At 39.5% G+C, this 20,311-nt stretch overlaps 1 protein-coding gene across 1 annotated transcript in view; it reads right to left on the bottom strand.

Moving 5' to 3' along the window:
* Positions 1–1,202: 1,202 nt before the first annotated feature.
* The window catches only part of LOC131224705 (uncharacterized), a 45,636-nt gene continuing 26,527 nt past the window's right edge, over positions 1,203–20,311 (bottom strand). The window contains exons 3-14 of the mRNA XM_058220015.1: positions 11,665–11,761; positions 11,423–11,555; positions 11,290–11,356; positions 10,005–10,749; positions 8,342–8,671; positions 3,573–7,241; positions 3,422–3,494; positions 3,230–3,315; positions 2,786–2,905; positions 2,502–2,572; positions 2,266–2,392; positions 1,203–1,688 (exon numbers count right to left, since the gene is read on the bottom strand). Coding sequence (XP_058075998.1) covers positions 2,308–2,392; positions 2,502–2,572; positions 2,786–2,905; positions 3,230–3,315; positions 3,422–3,494; positions 3,573–7,241; positions 8,342–8,671; positions 10,005–10,749; positions 11,290–11,356; positions 11,423–11,555; positions 11,665–11,761 — 5,476 coding nt within the window. The 3' untranslated portion in view covers positions 1,203–1,688; positions 2,266–2,307. The remainder of the gene's footprint in view (positions 1,689–2,265; positions 2,393–2,501; positions 2,573–2,785; positions 2,906–3,229; positions 3,316–3,421; positions 3,495–3,572; positions 7,242–8,341; positions 8,672–10,004; positions 10,750–11,289; positions 11,357–11,422; positions 11,556–11,664; positions 11,762–20,311) is intronic.

The raw sequence follows: 20,311 nt of genomic DNA, 5'->3' as shown, positions 1-20,311 counted from the left end.
TCACCACTGCTTCCTGTGGTGTGGTCCACTTAAGCCTTGGATCTGCCTCAGTCTTGGGATCATACCTTAAAATGATACGAAAAAGTGGATGGACGGTGTGGATAAGACCCATACATCACGATGGACAGTCAAAGCTCCTGCCAGTTCCCAGCTGGAGACGGCAGGGTAGGACGCAAAACCCGTCCTGTCCATGCGAGTGGGATGGTGAGGGGAGCCGCACGCATGTCGACATGGCAAACTTGTGCGAGATCCGGTCCGTTCAATCTGTGGGGAGCACAATGAAAATGCCCTGGATGGTAAATTAAGCAGGTGTACTCGTCTGAAGTGGGCAACCACTCGCATGAGAGTTCGGGGGAATGATTGGACAGGGCGGTGGCTTGCCTCTGCGCTGAGGCTATCCAATTAGAGACGTTTAAGTTTTAGGACCATGGGCAACGTTGGGGCCCTTTAGATGGACAATTAGATCATAGCATTGTGAGGCCAGATAAGGCCAACAGGCTCGATTTGTATAAAATGTCTTCCATTTAGAAATAATGCTACGTGGTGGGGCCGACCTGATGGACAATTCAGATCATATTATTGTACAGCCACATGGCACTACGCGAGAGAGAGCCGACTGACACGAAAACGTCCTCCTTTTGGAATCCATGTCACGCGGTAGCCTAAAGCGTGCTTGGTCCATCCCCGCAAGAATCGATTCACATGGCAATTTCATAATCTCAAGACATGCTGGGGATTTTTTGGAGCCATTACAGGGCCGGATCATTAGCAAACCTACATCATTTGACCTCATGATTAACTTCACGTGGGGCCCATGGTTCCATGATCCAAACCGCTTATCTACTCTCTCTCTCTCTCTCTCTCTCTCTCTCTCTCTCTCGAATGAGCACGAAAGCTTTCCTCGCATGTAGGATTCCATTTCAAGTAGGGCTGCTAACGCACAAGCCTACATCTATACTACTTACAACGAAAGGAGCTGTCGGCAGCCGTGGACATTTTTACGGCTAGTCTTGGAACGAAGTTTAAGAAATATTGGGGGATTTTGAATCGGATATTTAATAAGTCTAGAAATGTAAGATCGGACCAGCATAAAAGATAGAAAAGATAGAACAGTATCCGAATTTAAACTCAGAACCGTACACCAATGGGCCCCACTAGATCGGACCCCATGCAAACATTCTGGTCACCAAACAAATCGGACACTCTTTTCCCATTGTATAGCAAAATCAAAAAAGGAGGTTTTCTTTTCCATGGATAGTTTAATAGCCAGAGATACAAACATGCATATTACAGCAATATTTTAAATAAAAATAACAAAAACTTCCAAATCTGACTCCGCTGTTCAACACGCAGCATATGTTCAAACAACAAACAATGAGAAAAGGGATGTGGCAAACACTCACTTTCTGCACAAAATAGGAAGCGACTGCAGTAGAGATGCATGGTGGGCCATACAAACAGCTTCTGCAGTTTTACATAGAACCTAAGTGAATATCATCAGCAGCGGAGACAAACTTAATTCTGTTCAACGCGGCATTTGAATGCTTCGGTAGGGGACAGCTTGTTTGGAGGCAGCTTTGACTTTTCATGATGCAGGTGATGATGCTGGAAGCAACGGTCAAAGATGTCAGATGGTCGTTGTGGATCAAGATGATACGTCAGTGACTTCTGGCCTTCATCTGCAATACCTAATGCAGGAAGATCCAACAAACTGAGTGTTTGCATAGAATCATCAAAAGAGAACTCGAGACGAATTGGTAAAACTCCACCTAGACAAGACGAGAGACTTCTCACTTGCTGTTTATATATAAGGAGTGTTGTTTTTCTTTTATTTCAATCGTATTTTACCCTACATTTTCCCATTGACTTAGTTACAGGTTTAAAGAAAAACATCCATCCGGCCTGACTTTTCCCCATTTTCACTGTAGTTCTGGTAATATTAATGAGACCCACACTTGCTAACAAATGACAGCCCACAAAAGGCTCCCCACCTCACTAACTGGAGCCTCCTTTTCCTAGGCTCCAAATCTTCAGGACTCCTAAGAAGATTTCATTGGCGTATCTCCTACGTTGACTTCCAAAATCCAGCACTCCTAATCCATCCATCATACCTTTTACTCTTTTACATACATAGTATTCCTTGTACATGAGATCAGCCCCGCTCCTACGCATAATACATGCATCAGCCCCATAATCTATCACAAAAAGGTTACAAAAATAAAAATAAAAGAAGGAAAGAAAATAAGAAAAGAAGAAAACAAACACCTCATCGCACAGTGATTGGTGCATGTGGGGCCCCCACATATATCAATGTTTGCCTCGCTTTCTCTTTTTAGCGCTATTTCCCTTCTTTCTTACTGCTTTGTTCTTTTTCCGTGCATCAGTATTAGAGCTGAAACAACATACAAGATGGTCAGGGGGACATGGAACTTCCCATTTTGTTAAGTGCACTGATGAAACTAGGCTTCAAATGTCTTCCATTGAGGTTTCAAGCTACTCACATCCTGTTGGATTCAGGATCTTCTAAATCCCCCACTGCTCGGTCAATTGCGTGAAGAATCATTTTCTTTATCTGTTTTACATGGAGCAACACAAGTAAAGCCATTGTAGAAAGGTGGACATGCTATTGCACAGAGATGAGCGATCTGAACCATGAGTCCTGTGGAGTCTTAATAACGCAATACTTTTGTATTTATTTATATGCTGTACACATGCTACACATGCAAGCACAAATGGATTGCAAGCACAAATGGATAAATACATGAAGACATGACTAGATATATACCTCTAGTTTGTCTTCATTGGCGCGATGATCCTGGGGAAGTTTACGGAACTCTTCAGTCAACCGGAAGCACTCGTGGACATTTTCAGGTGAGACAAAGTCAAGCGCAACCTTTATACATGACTGCACAGAATGAAAGTAAGTTTCATAAGATGCATGAAGTTCTTAGATTACGACGGTTTTCCAGCAGTCTGGCTGTCAATACAGAGCTCAGCTTATCTTGCACTGGGAATTGGGAATCAGACGTTAAAAAAAAAAAAAAAAAGATCGACACGAGTCGAGATCTGTGATTGAAAAACAAAAGCAGGCTGTGGGAGGACCCCTCTTTGTATTGGGACTGCCTTCCAGCCCTTACGATGCCTCTTTTGCTTTTCTAATAGGAGTTTTGCCACTGGTCAAGGAAAAGAAAGAAAACACAGTACCATCTCACATTAGGGGTTTGCCTACCTTGAGATTTCTGACTTGATGAGGACAACCTGCAGGAATAAAGACTGCCTCACCAAGTTTTTGGACAAAAGACCACGGTTCAATTCCTACACAAATGCCCAACGATCCAATTAAGTAATCGGTCACAAAGTGTCCCAGCAGAAATAAAATGGTTAATCGATAGTAAAAACTAATACAGCCAGCCAAACTAACCAAATTCCTCCTTGAGCTTCCTTTTGTGCTCCATAGTTAAATAGAAGGACTGATCATGAATGGGATGAATGACCTGATCATATAACAGTGTAAATTACAATTAAAACATCAACAAGCATAACATACATTTTTACATCCAATGCGAGATTACCTGCTCTACAGGAGCACAGTGGAAGTGTCTGAACTCTCTTGAGTACTTCTTAAGGTATTCCTGAAGCTTAGGGCTGTCTTCTCTCCGGAAGATGTCCCAGAGAGCACCATCTGGCATTTCATCGGATCCTGCATTATTGCTGGAAACTACAGGTTTCACTGGAGGTTTCCTCTCCTCTTTCTCAGCACTCTCTTTAGAAATATTAAGAATATTTCCACAGCTACCAGCTTTGTTACGCACATTGGCCTTAATTCCCCTTTTTGTTGGGAAAGCAGAGAAACCACTTCCCCCCTTCCCCTCATCAATCAAAGACTTGTTTGCTTCACTAGTTTCTGTATTATTATTGGACCTAACAGCACCATCCCCTTCATCTGTATGAATTTCTTTAGACCTTGGAGGTCTCCCCCTCTTCCTCTTTTTACCCCCATCTTGCTTCTGCCCTCCATTCTTCTCAGAATCTTCAGGCATATTATTCCGACTACCAGTTTTTTTCCCCATATAATCAGACCTAACAGCATCATCCCCTTCTGTGTCAATTTCTTTGCAGCTATCAAGTTGACCAGAAAAAGAACTACGCTCTCCCTTATTCTGTAATTTCTTGACAGCACCATCCATTGCTGATTCAGGTCCAGACTTGTTGCCAGAATTTGGGGGTCTCCCCCTCTTCCTCTTCTTACCCCCATCTTGCTTCTGCCCTCTTCTTACCCCCATCTTCCTCTTCTTATTCCCACTACCTGTTTTTTCCCCCATATTGTCAGACCTAACAGCATCATCCCCTTCTGTGTCAATTTCTTTGCAGCTATCGACTTGATCAGAAAAAGAACTGCACTCGCCCTTATTCTGTAATTTCCTGACAGCACCCACCATTGCCGATTTGGATCCAGACTTGTTGCTACGTCTTGGGGGTCTCCCCCTCTTCCTCTTTTTACCCCCATCTTGCTTCTGCCCCGCACACTTTTCAGAATCTTCAAGAGTATTATTCTCATTTCCAGTTTTTCCCCCAACATTATCATCAATTCCCTCTTCTGATGGGAGACCAGAAAAACCATTTTCTCCCTCTTCCCTACCATTCTGAATCTCGTGTGTTTCTGGGGGTACAGTCATAATATAAGATGAAGCAGCATCCCCTCCATCTTGTGCATCACCGGGCTGTTGATGAATTGCAGGCATCACATGAGACAGCTCATTTACTGTTACAGAACCCTCAGGTAAAGTGAACATTCCATTGGCGATGGTATGTGATTCAACACAGTTCAACTCTGCATTGGTGGCAAGCAACCCAACACCATCAATCTCTAACATGCCTTTCCTCACAGATGGTTCCATCTGCATTTCATCAACCATTTGCTGATCTGCCTGGACTACAACAGGATGCCCACTTGTATCTTCAGACCAGTGCCTCTCTTGTAACTCGTCTTGTATAGAAAGCTGCTGATCCGCCGGGACTAAATTAACCATTTGCTGATCAACCTGGACTACATGACCAAGCCGACTTGTAACTTCAGACTCGTGCCTCTCTTGTACCTCTTCCATCATGGAAAGCTGCTGATCTTTGAAGCACGACTTGCCATTTTCTACCTTTTGTTCATCAACTGAAACATCACAATCTTTGCAGCTTTCAATTTTCATGCCTGTGATGTGCCCAATCCCACTGTGTTCTGGAAGGCCTCCAGTTTTTGAAGTAAACAAACCACTATCTCCCACACTCTGTTCAGTGCCAGCAAGTTCCTCACTTTCAGCATTTAGATCAGAGACACCAGCATCTTCATCTTTCCAATCCCCAACTGTAACATTGAACTCAATTGGTGCAGGTTCAATATCAACACCTTCAGTACTCTCAGTTTTGACGCCTAGAACTTTCCCAATTGAAACATCAACAGCTCCAGTACCAGCAAGTTCTTCACTTGTTTCAGCTTTCAAATCAGAGACACTAACACCAGCACCTTTATCTTTCTGGTCTCCAACTGCAACATCAAGCCCAATCAGTACAGGTAGCGTATCAACGTCCTCACTGCTTCCAATTTCGATGCCTACAACTTGACCAACTGAAACACCGATTTCATTATCTTTCCTGTCTCCAACTACAACATCAGTTGTTAGAGGTTGTGTGGCAACTTTTTCGCTGCTTCCAATTTCGATGCTGTTGACTTGCCCAACTGAAACATCAGAATCTTTATATGTTTGGTCTCCAGCTGCAAGATCGAACCCAGTGGGTACATGCAGAGTGTCAATGGCTCGTGTACCAGCAAGTTCATTACGTGTTTCAGCTTTCAAATCAGAGACACTAACACTGGCACCTTTATCTTTCTGGTCTCCAACTGCAACATCAAGCCCAATTGGTACAGGTAGAGTATCAACTTCCTCACTTCTTCCAATTTTGATGTCCATGACTTGACCAACTGAAACACTGACTTCATTATCTTTCCTGTCTCCAACTACAACATCAGTTGGTAGAGGTTCTGTGGCAACTTTTTCGCTGCTTGCAATTTCGATGCTGTTGACTTGCCCAACTGAAACATCAGAATCTTTATCTGTTTGGTCTCCATCTGCAAGATCGAACCCAGTGGGTACATGCAGAGTGTCAACATCCTCGCTTCTTTCAATTTTGATGCTTACAAGTTGCCTATCTGAAACACCAGCATTGTTATCTTCCCGGTCTCCAACCACAACATTGCTGGGTAAAGGTTCTGTGGCAACTTTTTCACTGCTTCCAATTTTGATGCTCGTATGTTGACCAACTGAAACACCATCATTATCTCTCTGGCCTCCAACAACAACACCAATCTCAATTGGTACAGGTTCCATGGTAACGTCTTCACTACGTTCAGTTTTGATGCCTACAGCTTGCCCAATTAAAACATCAGCATTATCACTGCTTCCAATTTTGATGCCTGCAACAAGCCCAATCCCACCAGTTTCTTGAACATATCTAGTTTTTGCAGCAAACAAAGCACTCTCACCCACATTCTGTTCTTCAGTACCAACACACTCTTCACTTGTTTCAGCTTTGAAATCAAAGAGACCAACCTCTTTATCTTTTTGGCCCCCGGCCATAACATTGAACTCACTTGGTTTAGGTTCAACATCAAAGACAATGTCACCTCCCTTCTGCACATCAAAGCCATTATTGGATTGTTTATCAATTGCAGTCACTGTGCAAGACAGACCAGTGCCATTACCTTCTATTTGCCCACTCTCTCCTACATCCTCTTCTTTGATATCAGCAAGTTTTGCATTCATATCACCTTTGAAACTAGATGCACTAGCAGATTCATCTTTTTGGCCTGCATCTGAGACATCTAACTTGTTCATTTTGGGTTCTGTGTCAAAAGCAATGGCAACTCCTTTTCTATCATCACAGCCGACATCAGATTGTGTATTTTCTGCAGCAGGTATGGTAAGAGATGGACCAGTTTTTGAAGTGGAAGCTTGGAATAGAGGCAACTCACCATCAGTAGCAATAGCATTTGACTGGAGATCATCCATCCCTGCCACTGATTTTCCCGCCACTGGTACCGTCCTCTTTTTGCCAGACTTCTCCTTCATCCATTGAACAGCAAAGGCATGTTCTCTTTCATCTTGAAGACGATGCTTCTTCTTCAACTCTTCTACGGCTGAAATCTGTTCAGGCTTAAGCTTTACTTCAGAGGTATGCGTCAAAACATTCACCTGAGTCATAAGGTAAAAGGGGGACATTAGTGCATTAAAGGGAAAAGTCAGAAGCGGAAGAAGTACCTTGTGTATCTTTCAAGATAGAAGAGAAGTAGACCAATTTGAAAGTATCGTTTGAACAGAAACATCAGTGCAGTATTATTTTTTTCCTTTCTTTTAGGGGTCATTTGAGAGCATATAATGGGTGGTATTGGTGTGATTGAGAGTGTATTTGATGTGAATTGGAATCCAATTCATATCAAGTACACCAAAAGCCCCCCTTTTTTAAATCAGGGCAAAACCATGTGATTTCATTTCACATCAATTCCGATCACCACCAATTCGCAAGTCATAGTCATCTCCCTCGATGTCTCCACCAATGCATTCCAAATACCAGCTGTCAAACACAATCACATAGATACTGGTCGATTCCAATTATAGTTTGCCAAACACAACTGGTGATTCCCTGGTAATTGACAATGCCTATCAAACACATGCTCCCAAACAAGGCCTTAAATGTCGGAACCAGGCTGTATCAGCGTTTTTTATGCTACTTTTGGAACAAACAGGTTTCTCTACCAATAATTTGTAGTTGTAAGTGATCTTGCCCATACAGGATTATTGACATCTGCTCAATCCAAATATTTGACCAAGGTGACTTCTTGCAGATGACCCTTTCCTCAGATGCAAATTCATTCGGTGATAATTAAACATAAATCATTTGGAGAAACAAAGCTAAATGATCAGAAAGTAAAAAGAAGAATCACATTATGGATACGAAATCTGTATAACAAAGTGCAGGTAATGAAGTAATTATCATCAACAAACTTGAAGGTCAATGAATCCCCAAAAACAGCAGTTCCTATGATCTACTATCATCGACAACAGCATAAAATCGCGAACACAAATGTCAAAAACTTGCTGAATGACTCAGAAATCCAACAAAAGTCTACTCAGTTTATCATTAGGGCTCCATTTACAGAGTCCAACTTTAGTTCTACATAAAATCAGCGAGGTTTCCAGTGGCCGAGATATCAAGAGGCCAATTCTCAGTTATGTCCAAGTTATTAACCACTAAAATAAGACGAGCAGTTAGATATTGCATGAGCAAAGCATACCGCATCAGACATATCACAATGGAGCTTAGTTACAGAATCTCCCCGTCCAAGCTCTTCAGCAACACCATAAGCAATATATGACTTTGGCCCCAAGTCTGGCTTCAAGCTTTTCTCTGGCAGCTTCACAGCAAGATTAAGAAGACCAGATTTTGGATCTGTATATTCCTCATATGGCAATGCACTGATGAATTCAGAACCATGGCGTGGTAAGCGCTCCTCAAAGAAGTTAGAAGGGGGCCAATCCTTCAGTTTGAGCATCTGAGGCCAATTATTTAGATGCTGTCGCCCATCTGTATATCCTTTGAAGAACTGGTGGATGTTAATTTCACCCTGCATGTCGTAGATTACAGATACAACTGTTAGATATAATCCACTGATTTGGAACATTGATGCATGTCGAAATTAACAATCATTGGCAAAAAAATACTCATCAAAAAGATCAACGCTTCTGCAACACAGTAAAAGAAAGAGAAAGTGCAACAGAAAATAAAAGCCTATTGGACAGAAAGATAAACTGATGTTCTAACCACTTGGCTTTATTATTCACAAGAATGCTTTAAGATCCTGAATCAAATTGAATCCATTCTAGATAATAGCAAACTCTGTTTAAACTTGGTCATCATTATCATCACTGCCACCTAAGCCTTATCCTAACTAACTGTTGTTGGCTACACACTCCCATCCACAATATGACTCTATCATGGACTATCCTCAGTTAACTCACCAGAGACAGTTTTGCTCTCATCGTCAGTCACAAGCCCAGATAAAGGAGGGTTGTGTTAGCATGGCAGCTGGTATCAAACTTTTGCCACATCTTTTTCTCAAAAACCCGTCATAAACTTAGTATGTAAATAAATTTAAAAAACCCTCCACATAATTGCTTAAACATTTAAAACTCTGCATATTTCAGAAGATGGGCAAAAAACAAACTCGTTTTGTTGGGGGAACTGGATTAAAAACTTATTTTTCCTAAAACACTTAACTCAAAAATAATGCTTTTAAATGTAAAACGTTTTGAAGGCAATTACTCAAAACTTTTGAGGTCATCATCCACTGTTAGAGTTGAGTAGGTGAAAAGTTTTAGTGGAAAGGATTGATTTATATGTGAATTACCTGAAACAAAAGAATATGAGAGAAACAAGTGAATGATATTAACCCAATATTCGAGACAGTGGCAACTGTTACAGCTAAAAGAACCACCACTGACCAGTTTGGCAGGGATGCTGGAATAGCATTTAGCAACATTCACAGGCCAGCAAATGCCACTCCTAAAAAGGTGCCATTTGACGAAATTTAAGCATGCCCTGGAAATTGTGATAACTAAAGCTCCGTCAAAGCACCTCTTCATGTGTAGTGGACCAGTGGTGTATGCTAACGTCTAAATTTCAGCAAATGGCAATTTTATTTAGTGTAGCATTTGATCTCTGAAAAAAGCAACTCACAACACACTGATTGCAACAGAAAAGTAGCTAACCAAGATGAGTAGAAAACATAATAAATAATATGTGCAACAGTGATTTGACCTGTAAGGGTTCAGACACATTCTAGCTGTATATGTGTGAATCCATGTCCAAGGAATGGAGTAAATACAAACCAAACTATAGCAATAACAAAACATAGCAGAGCTAAAATCATGTGGTATGCGGGGGACAACAAAACTAACCTCACACCAATCCAGGCAATCAATAGCCATCACTTCCAAGTATTCAAAACCAGACTTGGAATTCGATGCCTCACGAAATGCCCGATACATAACCATAGGCTCCCAGCTCAAGCCAGATGTGAACTCCAGAACATTGCGAACAATCACTGGCTCACCATTGATCCAATGACTCTGGAAATGCCCCAACTCTCCACTTCGAATATCTCTAGCAGTTGGACAGTATAGATAGTTGTCCATGGAATCTTCTCTGGAAGCTGCTTTACGCAAGTTCTCATTACCAAAATCAATTTGTCCATCCTTACTAAAACAGGAACATTGGGCAGAAGTATTAGGCACTTCAATTTTGTGGTTTCCAGCCATTTCTTGTGCTTTTCTTTCCAACTCTGAAAGCCAATTGTCTCGAAAGATACACCTCAACTCAAGAAGTCCATCATCACAGCCACCCATTTCCTTTGGGGGACAAGGAATACTGCCATCATCATTAGCTTTCCATTCAGACACTGGCCCATTATGATTTGTAGAGCTCTTCTCCTTTGTGCCCGATGTTTTCCTCCGTTTGATAGTGTCAGTAGAATCTTCACCATGTAAATAATCTTTCCCTCTGTTAGGATAATCTATAACCACCGGTTTGCCACCTCCCTGTAAGTTGCCTTCACGAATCTCCCGGCAACAGCTAAGGCAGAGATCATATGAACAGTTTGGGCAGCTTCTGTGAAAATCAGCAATAGAAGTCTTGCAGTTGTTGCTGCACAAAATAATCATATTATAGATCAGGCCCTCCAACCACGGAGCAAGCATAAGGGCCTGTTTGGACCGATGGATTAAATGGTATGGAATTGTATTAGATGGGATTAACACCATTATTGCACAGTGATTGCATGTCTGGAAATACCATGGCATTTTGGCCATCCAATCCCCATGTTTGGGACAAAATTCTTGCTATGGGAAAAACACTGGATTCAGCAAAACCCCGTTTGGTAGGACCATGGAATTGTAACCAACCAACCAAATTCACAACGGATGTTGATCACTTGCACATGTATATAACTAGAATGCCATGTGTAAAGGGCGTCTATGGATGGACGGCATGGAAAAAATATATGCATTAATGTGGGGCACCTGTAGTGGATTTCAAAATCCACCAGAAATCCCGCATGGGACCAAATGCAATTTCATCCTACCTAATCCCATCTAAGCCCAAGTACCAAACAGGCCCTAAGGAAATAAGGAGATGTGCAATGAACTGCAGTAGAAATGTTGCAACTTTCATGGTAAAGAAGCCTACCAGAATGCACGCTCATTGGGAGCACAAACTGCCTGTTGAACTTCTATGTCAGACGATGATGCTAACCCTATCCAAAGAAAAATTCCAGTAAGCAAACAACTAAAAATAATAACAACACTCAGGCAGGCCATACCTTGAATATTAGCTTCAATCTCCTTCTCCATCATTTGTTCCTGATGTACTTGCGTCAAAAATGGTACAAGTGCATGTATTAAATAACGAGAATGCTGGATTTTGTTGGCCGTATTAACCTGCTTTTCTGTTTTCTGCAGTTAAACCATGATAAATAGAGTATCAGATGTGCTATCTGTGGAAAGAGGAGTCTCGGGAGTGATTTCAGTAAAATAAGAATACTGCATGATACTTCAAATAGACCTTGCGCATAGCAATACGCAAGCATGCCTTGCAATTGCAAAATCCACGACAGACGGGGCAATGATTTGAAATGTCTTCCTCTGTCAGCTTTGGGTACCTATATTCCATGATCCAGGGAAAAGACAATGAGGGGAAAAAAAAACAACAACACCCAGAAAAAAACACCACCATACTTCAAGGTACAACATGCTACGTCACTCAATGAAAAGCAACCAATTTAAAAGCATCTAACATCCAGTAATATACACTTGCATTTATTTTATTAAGATGCTATCCTTTTAATAGAAATTAAACTTTCATCACAATTACATGCCCACATAAACACTCCATTCCACAACCCTGAAATGCACACCTGACACTAGATTAACATCGTGATTAATGTAACGATATTGAAAGCCTCAAAAAATGTAGTACCAATTTCAGTTGAAGGATAAGGGATTTCATTACTAGAGACTTGAACACATCCTGGATTGTACACTCTAGACCTACCAAGTACTTTCCATGTAAGGAACTTTGCAACAACCAGGCTAACCCAACTTGTGATGCTGTTGGGAACTACTTTAACATCATTATATTTTATAGTTGTAACTACTCTTTCTCATATCCAATTCCTGAGAATTTCAGATTTAAATGACACAGTGCACTGTGACCTTGGCAAACATGATACTTGTGATAATGTTGGGATATATTTTGTAAAACCATAAGATTAAAGAGAGAAGAAGAGAGAAGAAGAGAGGGAAGAGAAAGTTGGGAGAAGAGAAGAAGAAGAGTTAGGGTTGGACATCCCCACTCTTTCCCTTTATATTAGTTTAAAAAAAAAAAAGATAAAAAGTACAAAAATACCCTCACTAATGGTGTTTATTCCAAACAAGTCCCAATCCAGTATAAACACTTTAAAAATAAATAAATAATAAGAATAATAATAATAATAAAGAAGCTAGTGGGTCATACAATGGAATGGCCCACATCCATTACGTGGGTTGTACAGCTATACGGCCCATATCCTCATATGTTAACATTCCCCTTCAAGCTGGAGCATTTTTTTTTAACACACACGCACACACCGCCACACACTCACACCATAGTGGGATTTCACCACCTATGGGTGCTCGAACCCTTGACCAGGTGTTGAAACTCCTAAGAGTCTACCACCGAAGCAAGAGCAAGGACCCGCTGGAGCATAGATGTGTCTAGACTGATTGTGAGAAAGGGCCTTGGTGAACACATGGCAAGTGGATCCTGACACCAAACATGGTGTAGAGATTTCACCATTGGAAACCTTCTTAAATATAAAGTGACAGTTGACTTCAATATGTTTAGTTCTTTCATGATAGACTAAATTTTTTACAATGTGAGATGTTGCCTAATTATCACAAAACAACTACATAGTAGATTCACCACAAACCCCATTTCCTACAACAATTTTTTGATCCTTACTAACAAGTAGTATGGGTCATTGCTCTGTATTCTTCTCCAACGCTTAATCGGGCCATAACACAATTATACATTACTAGATTTCCTCTCGCAAACCTACAATACCCAATAGTAACACCTACCCAGTCTACATCAAAGTATCCTCTGATTTCAAAATAATTGTTTCGTCTATACAAAATTCCCTATCTAGGCACTCTTTTAGATACCGCATAATCCGAACAATTGCATGTGAAGTACCCTTAGAGAGCTCATGAATTGGCTCACCACCAATGTTGCTGAATTGCATATGCTATCATGTGCTATCGCATATGCCTATGCGCATACGCGATCACACAATCGCATATCCAACAGTTTTTGTTTTTTTTTTGGAAAAAAAAAAAAAGGAAATTTAATATTAAAAAAATATAAGAAATTAAGGAGAACTTTCCTAAGTTAATAGATAACTAATTTTACATATTTAAAATACATTTGAGAAAAATAAAATGAATTAAACATCAAGTGCTTGAATCATGATCTTCCAAGAGAGAGGGAATGTGGGGGGGAGGTTTGGAAGCATTTTTTATAGGCAAAAAGTTGTTTTTTTATTTTAAAAAATCAATACTATTAATAATAATGTGCCAACCGTTGGCTAATATGTGATCGCATATGCATATGTGATCGCATATTTTTGCATATGCCACATATGCAACCGCATATAGATATGTGCATATGCAATCACATATGCACATGACAACATTGCTCACCACACTTACAAGATAAGATATGTCTAGCCAAGCGATAATTAAACAAATAAGTTCCCCAACCAGTCTTCTATACTTCCCTGGGTCTTCAACTACATCACCTTAATCACCAATTGTGACTCAGATCCATGGTGTATCAACTAGCTGAGTACTAAGAAAACCTATCTCCATAAGCAAATACAGAAGATATTTCCATTAAGACAAATTAATTCCTTTGACAATGACCAAGATCCTTTCTGATAAAAATGACTTTGAAGATACTTCATAAGATCATCAATTCTCCTATTATCACTTCTTGTAACAACAATGTCATCAACGTATACCACTAACACAATAAGACCTTAGGTGCCCTTCCATAAAAAAGATGAAATGATCAACGTGATTTCAAATAAAGCCATAGTTCAACACAACTTTACTAAATTTGTCAAACCATGCATGTGGTGACTACTTAAACCAAAAAAATCACCTTGTGCAGTTTACACATGACTCCCATTAAGCAATAAATCGAAGTTGTTGCTCCATATAGACCTCTTAAGTGAGATCACCATGAAGAAAGGCACTTTTAACATAAAGTTCGAAGACGGGCTAGTTATGATTCATAATCACGGAGAGGATAATACAAATGGAGTTCAACTTGCCAACAAGTGACAATGTCTCATTGTAATCAACACTAAGGGTCTAAGTATATCCTTCAACAACCAAACGAAGCTATAAACATTCAATCATACCAGCAAGATGAAACATAATTGTGTACACTCATCTACATCCAACAACACGTTTACTTTACCAATATGTAGATCAATTAGGTCCCAAGTGTTATTTTGATAAAGAGCAGCGCCATTTCCTTTTTTATCGTCTGCTTCCGCCCCTTATGTAACGGTGATTCCTAGTATGACTTGGGACTATAGTGAGAGGACAAGGATAGGGCAAAATCAGGAGAAAAGTAGGAAAAGCATTGAAAAGAGATATATTTGGAGATAGAATGACCAGTACACGCACGCTTACCTTTTTCTCACACCAATAGAAACATCATACATATCTGAAGAACTCACTAGATCATTAGGATCAAAAAAAATATATGTGGTGAATGGGACATCACGATTGGTCGAACTATGATGCAAGACAATTAACCACTTGCTCTAAAAGCTCGAACTATTAGAGCATGGCGAATCAATCCCTTTATCTCTTAGCCCAAGCCCCACATCTCATAGGTTAGGACATCGGCCGGAAACCCCTCGTGGGCCCCAAATCATATGGGTAACGCCTCACACGAGCCACTCGCCTCACATGAGTGGGGCCCGCCTCACACGGGCTGCCCACCTCAAGTATGTCCCTGTATCCCACAGGCTACCCCACTCGAGCCCGGTATGAAAATGCCCCTACATTAAACTATCTTTCCATTTTCATTGTGAGTAAAAGCTAAGGCACAAAGGGAATGGAGTCAACAACAACAAAAGATTGGACATTATATGCTTCAATGGCAATAGGTACAAGCATAGCTTCCACATTAAGAGATTTACTATCATTTGAGAAGTACAAAGTGAGCTCGAAAAATGTAACACGTACATGCATTGTTTTCGAAGTGAAGAACTATAACAATGATAAACTCTGTATCCAAAAGTTTCTAAGAAAAATACATTTAATGGCTCTAGGATCTAACTTATCATAGCCTATCTCCATTGGTGAACAATGCATACACATTCAAAAACTTTAGGAGTGCATTCGATTAACGCATTAAAACAGTTGAGGGCATTCGATTTATCAAAAAACTCGTTATGAGTATTGCATCACTCCAAAAAAACTTTTTGAAACATTCATGTGAATTAATAAAGCACATGTGGTGTGTGTGTGTGTGTGTAGGTGTGTGTGTGTAAGAAAAATAAAATAAATAAAGCACATGTCACCTCAAGCAGGTAATGATTTTTGCATTCCACGACACTGTTGTGGGATGTGGGTAAATGATGTTTGATGTAGGATACCTTGTTTTATAAAAATACTAATTGAAGGAATGACACCTATATTCCTTGGAACTATCAAAACGATACACAAATATTTTGAGATAAATTGATTGTTTACTTCTATGTGAAGTTTCAAAATTAGAAAATAATTCAAATGCATTTTTCATTAGACAAATCAAAATTATTAATGAAAAATCAACAAATATAACAAAATACTTACACCCTGACCTATTGAAAATTTTAAACAGTCCCCAAACATCCGAATGGACAAAAGAAAAAGAAATTAAACTACAATTTTCCGCACGTTGTGGAAAACTAACATGATGATATTTACTCAATTCACACAATTGTCATGTGGTCAAATGCTTCAAAGTCAATAACCCATGGAGCAGGGAACTTGGATCCTAAACAGGCCAGGAGTGGAAGCAGTTGCAGAAGTAGTAGGAACAGACTAATTCTATAAATTTTTCAGCAACTAGGAATACTCTTCTTGAGTAAGCGTAACCGTCTATCCAGACCTACGTGGCTATTCAGTTGTAAACATATAACTAACCGAATAAAACCTATTGCTCTCCAATGTGTGGGGTTTAATTAGCCCATGTGTGGTGTTTAATTAGCCCATGTTGGCTTTCCATTAAGATTCTAACAATTTTCAACAGAATAATCCATACACCCACAATGGGTGCATTTCCTATATCCACAACCTTCTATTGCTTCACCATGACCACCTTAATTACCCTAACCACCACGACCACCAATTCGACTTCGACCAGGATGTCAAAGCAAAGTTGTCATTGGCTTCATTTGTAGAGCCAAGAGATACATGTGAGGAGAGAATTTACTTCATTCAGAGATGACACATCCTTGTTGCCCAAAATCTGTGCACGGATCAGTTCATATTTACATTTTAAGCCAGGTAAAAACTCCACCACACAGAACTCTTGTTGTTGACATTACTTCTCCAAATCAGTAGTAAGGGGTTAATAAACATTCGATTCCTACATTCTTTTTAAGTTTTGAATAATATTCACCCTATGATTTCTCTCCTTGTTGAAGCTCAAAATATTTCTTCAAATAATTGATACGTCCGAGAGATGTTTTCAGCAAATGAATACATCTCTCCTAATGCATGCCACACTTCGTTTGTGCTACCCAAAAACATTGCATTCGCAATAATTGAAAATTTCATACTAACTACGTCATAATCTAAGCATTCACTTGGATCCATTAACCATACATATTGGCACTCTCATCAAGCTTTTCAGTGATTAAGTATTTTAATTTGCCATTAGCGATTAAAAACTCTTAGATGGATTTGGACAACCAAAGATAGTTCGTCTTATTTAATTTAAAAGAGTTCCCTTAAAAAAATATATGGATTTACGAATCTTGCTCTCAAATCAAATGGATTTATGAATCTTGCTCTCAAATCACTTTTCCCTTCCATCTAGGACAAGGGACTAGAATATATAACACAAGCTTATACGAACACAGATTGACCTTTCGCGACAACACAAGAAGGATGAGAGAGATCCAAAAAAGAAGAAAAAAGAGTTACAAGATAGAAGGGAGAAAGATCGATGAGATCAATAACAAGAATGCTCTAATACCATGTAGAAAAGAAAAGAAAAAGGAAAGTCAAAAGAATAGAGGAAAAGGAGTTAGGGCTGGACAAATACCCTCACTAATGATGTTCATATTCCAAACCAAGTCATAACCCAATATAAACACCAAATATAAAAGGGAAAGAAACTAGGACGGCCCACATCCACATCCATTATGTGGGCCATACAGCCCACATCCTCATGCATTAACAATTTTAACATTGCTATATTTAACAGTTGTGATTATTCTTTGTGATATCAAAATTACTAAGAATTTTGAATTTAAATAATCCGCTGTAGAACCTTGCCCTTGGTGGTACTCAATGCCCATGCTCATTCTCGAGTAACATAGGCAAATAGGTTATGTAAATTCTTTATCCAATCCTGTGTGTGCAACCCCACCCAAGTTAAACAACAAGGAAACAAACAAACAAAATAATAATAATAATAATAACAATAATAAATAAAATAAAATAAACATAGATTATTGCACAAAACTCTTTTTTTTTAAAAGTAACCTTCAAAGAGGATGTGAGAAATTTTTGTTGTCACTAGAATCATTGAGCAATTATCACCTACAATCAATTTTAAGAGGGCTTAACATACAGCCTGTCTCACTTACATGCCACACATCAAGTCCCTAAGACATCCAAACCATGCAAAAGGTAGGCCGCAATGTGAAGATCGCTTGACACAAAAGTCATATCGGTCAGCTCATCAGGTGGGCCCACGAGTACATTGAATCAGATCATTGGTAGGTCCATGTTCTGATCTAAACTATCCAATGTTTTTATACAGGGTGACCCATTTGATTATGGACTAGCCTAATGCTTCTACCCAATGATATTCATGGCAAGGCACCTTTTCCACAGCCTGGAACGTCCTATCAACACATTGTCTTGGCCGCAATATGAAGATAGCCCAGCACAAAAATCATACCGATCTGCTCATCAGGTGGCCCGCAAGCACATTGAATCAGATCATTGGCAGGTCTGGATTCGGATCTAAACTATCCAATATTTTTATACAGGGTGGCCTATTTGATTATGGACTAGCCTAATACTTCTACCCAGTGATCTTCATGGTTAAACACCATTTTGACAGCCTGGATGTCCTATCAGCACAAAATCTTCGCACATAAGACAGATTGAATGTTAACATCTTGGCAAGGCACCTTTTCCACAGCATGTAGCATATTGTTTAGAGTTCAGTCCTCTATAGCATGTAGCGTATCTATTTTTTAAGTTAATAGGGGAAATATGATAAATAGTAACAATAATATAAAAACAGCAATAAATTAAAACATGCTTCATTTTCTTCAAGTAAAAGCATGTTCAGAACAAGTTATCTAAAGCCAACCCACTTATGCTTAAACCAAATCACCATCACATCAACAATTTTGTAAGAAAATTTCCTTAATTATTGTCTAATTGAAACCACAAGTCACATGTATAAAAAGAGATTCGTCAATCCCACGAGTCACATGTATAAAAAGAGATTCTTCAATCCCACAAGTCATAAGTAAAAATGCCACAATCCTCAAAATATCACCAACACTATAAATCTACTAGACTCTAAGCTCTAGACTCTAGAGGTCATCTTCATCATCTAATAGATCATCCTCGCCATCCTCATTCATTTCATCACCAAGCCCTTCACCTCATAAACAGTCTTGCCCATATCTCCTTCCTTTGATACAGGAGCAAGGAATCATCCTATAGGACCACCTACACATTAAAGAAAGAGATACATAGGGTTTTTTTTTTTTTGAAAAATATTCATGTAAAATTTAATATTGGAAGTTATAACTAGAAGCACTCACTTAAATGAGCTGAAGCCTTTATTCTTTCAAATGAATGGAGGCATTTGGGGCACAAGGGGGATTACAACCACTAGTTGATGTTAGTGCACCTGGATCCTCGTACTCCGGAATAGTAGCAATGGCACTAATATCAAATGCCATGTTTTGATTTTTAGGCCATGACGCATCACTTGGGATCCATCGCCGCCCTCCTATTCATACTCTCTCCCTCAATTTCATATTATACAAAAAAAATATACTAGAGAGTTTCTCAATTTCATAAATACATGAAATATACTAAAGAGTTCAGCTTTTGTTGATCTAGCCAACTTCTCCTCTTCATGTGGATCTACCAATACCATATGATGGTTTATGCCAAACACTTGTTGATCAACTACATAACAATTTTATAATACCAAAGTACAAAAATCACCTACTCAAAAGTCATGGTATCAAAACCTGAATTGCAAACCTCTTAATCTAAGGTGTTCTATCTCCGAAGCATGCCCACCAATCAGCTACACAAATTAATTAAAAATCAATGAAATGCTTTCATCAATTATAGAAATACAGTATACACAAAATGCAAATATAAATAGTCTTCGGAACGCTTCATCATGGTATCAACTACTAGTCAAGAGCCAAAACCCCCTCTTCTACATTTTTACTCATCCAACTGACTAGCAACATTAGCGTGCCCATTCCTATCAAGTATCATCCTCTCCATGCACTCCAACAAGTACAACCCTCTTTTTATCTCACAGAGTGTAGAGGACTTATTCGAGTACCATATCTGAGGATTCAAATGGTACCCAACTCATGTAAAAGATGATGAAGCTAGGAGTCCATCTCTTCTTCTTCTTTTTTTACATTATTGCAATTCAATGCAACCTTCTCCTTTTAATTCCTAAATGAAGTTCGTTGCAGGGCTCTCCTCTAAACTACTGCTCTCAAAACACTCACTAAAGGCATTGTGCTCTTAAAGAATAAGGCAACTTGTGGCCAAAACTTTGGATCAAAGTTTATGATGGCTTGTACTTTCACTCCTAATTTATAATCCCAAGAACATGAACACCATTGTTCCAATGCAAGCATGGGCTTCAAGACTTT

Source organism: Magnolia sinica, chromosome 2 (assembly GCF_029962835.1).
Source record: "Magnolia sinica isolate HGM2019 chromosome 2, MsV1, whole genome shotgun sequence".
Lineage (NCBI taxonomy): Eukaryota > Viridiplantae > Streptophyta > Magnoliopsida > Magnoliales > Magnoliaceae > Magnolia > Magnolia sinica.
The sequence above is the reverse complement of the archived record's forward strand: the minus strand, read 5'-3'. Positions and strand labels throughout refer to the sequence as shown.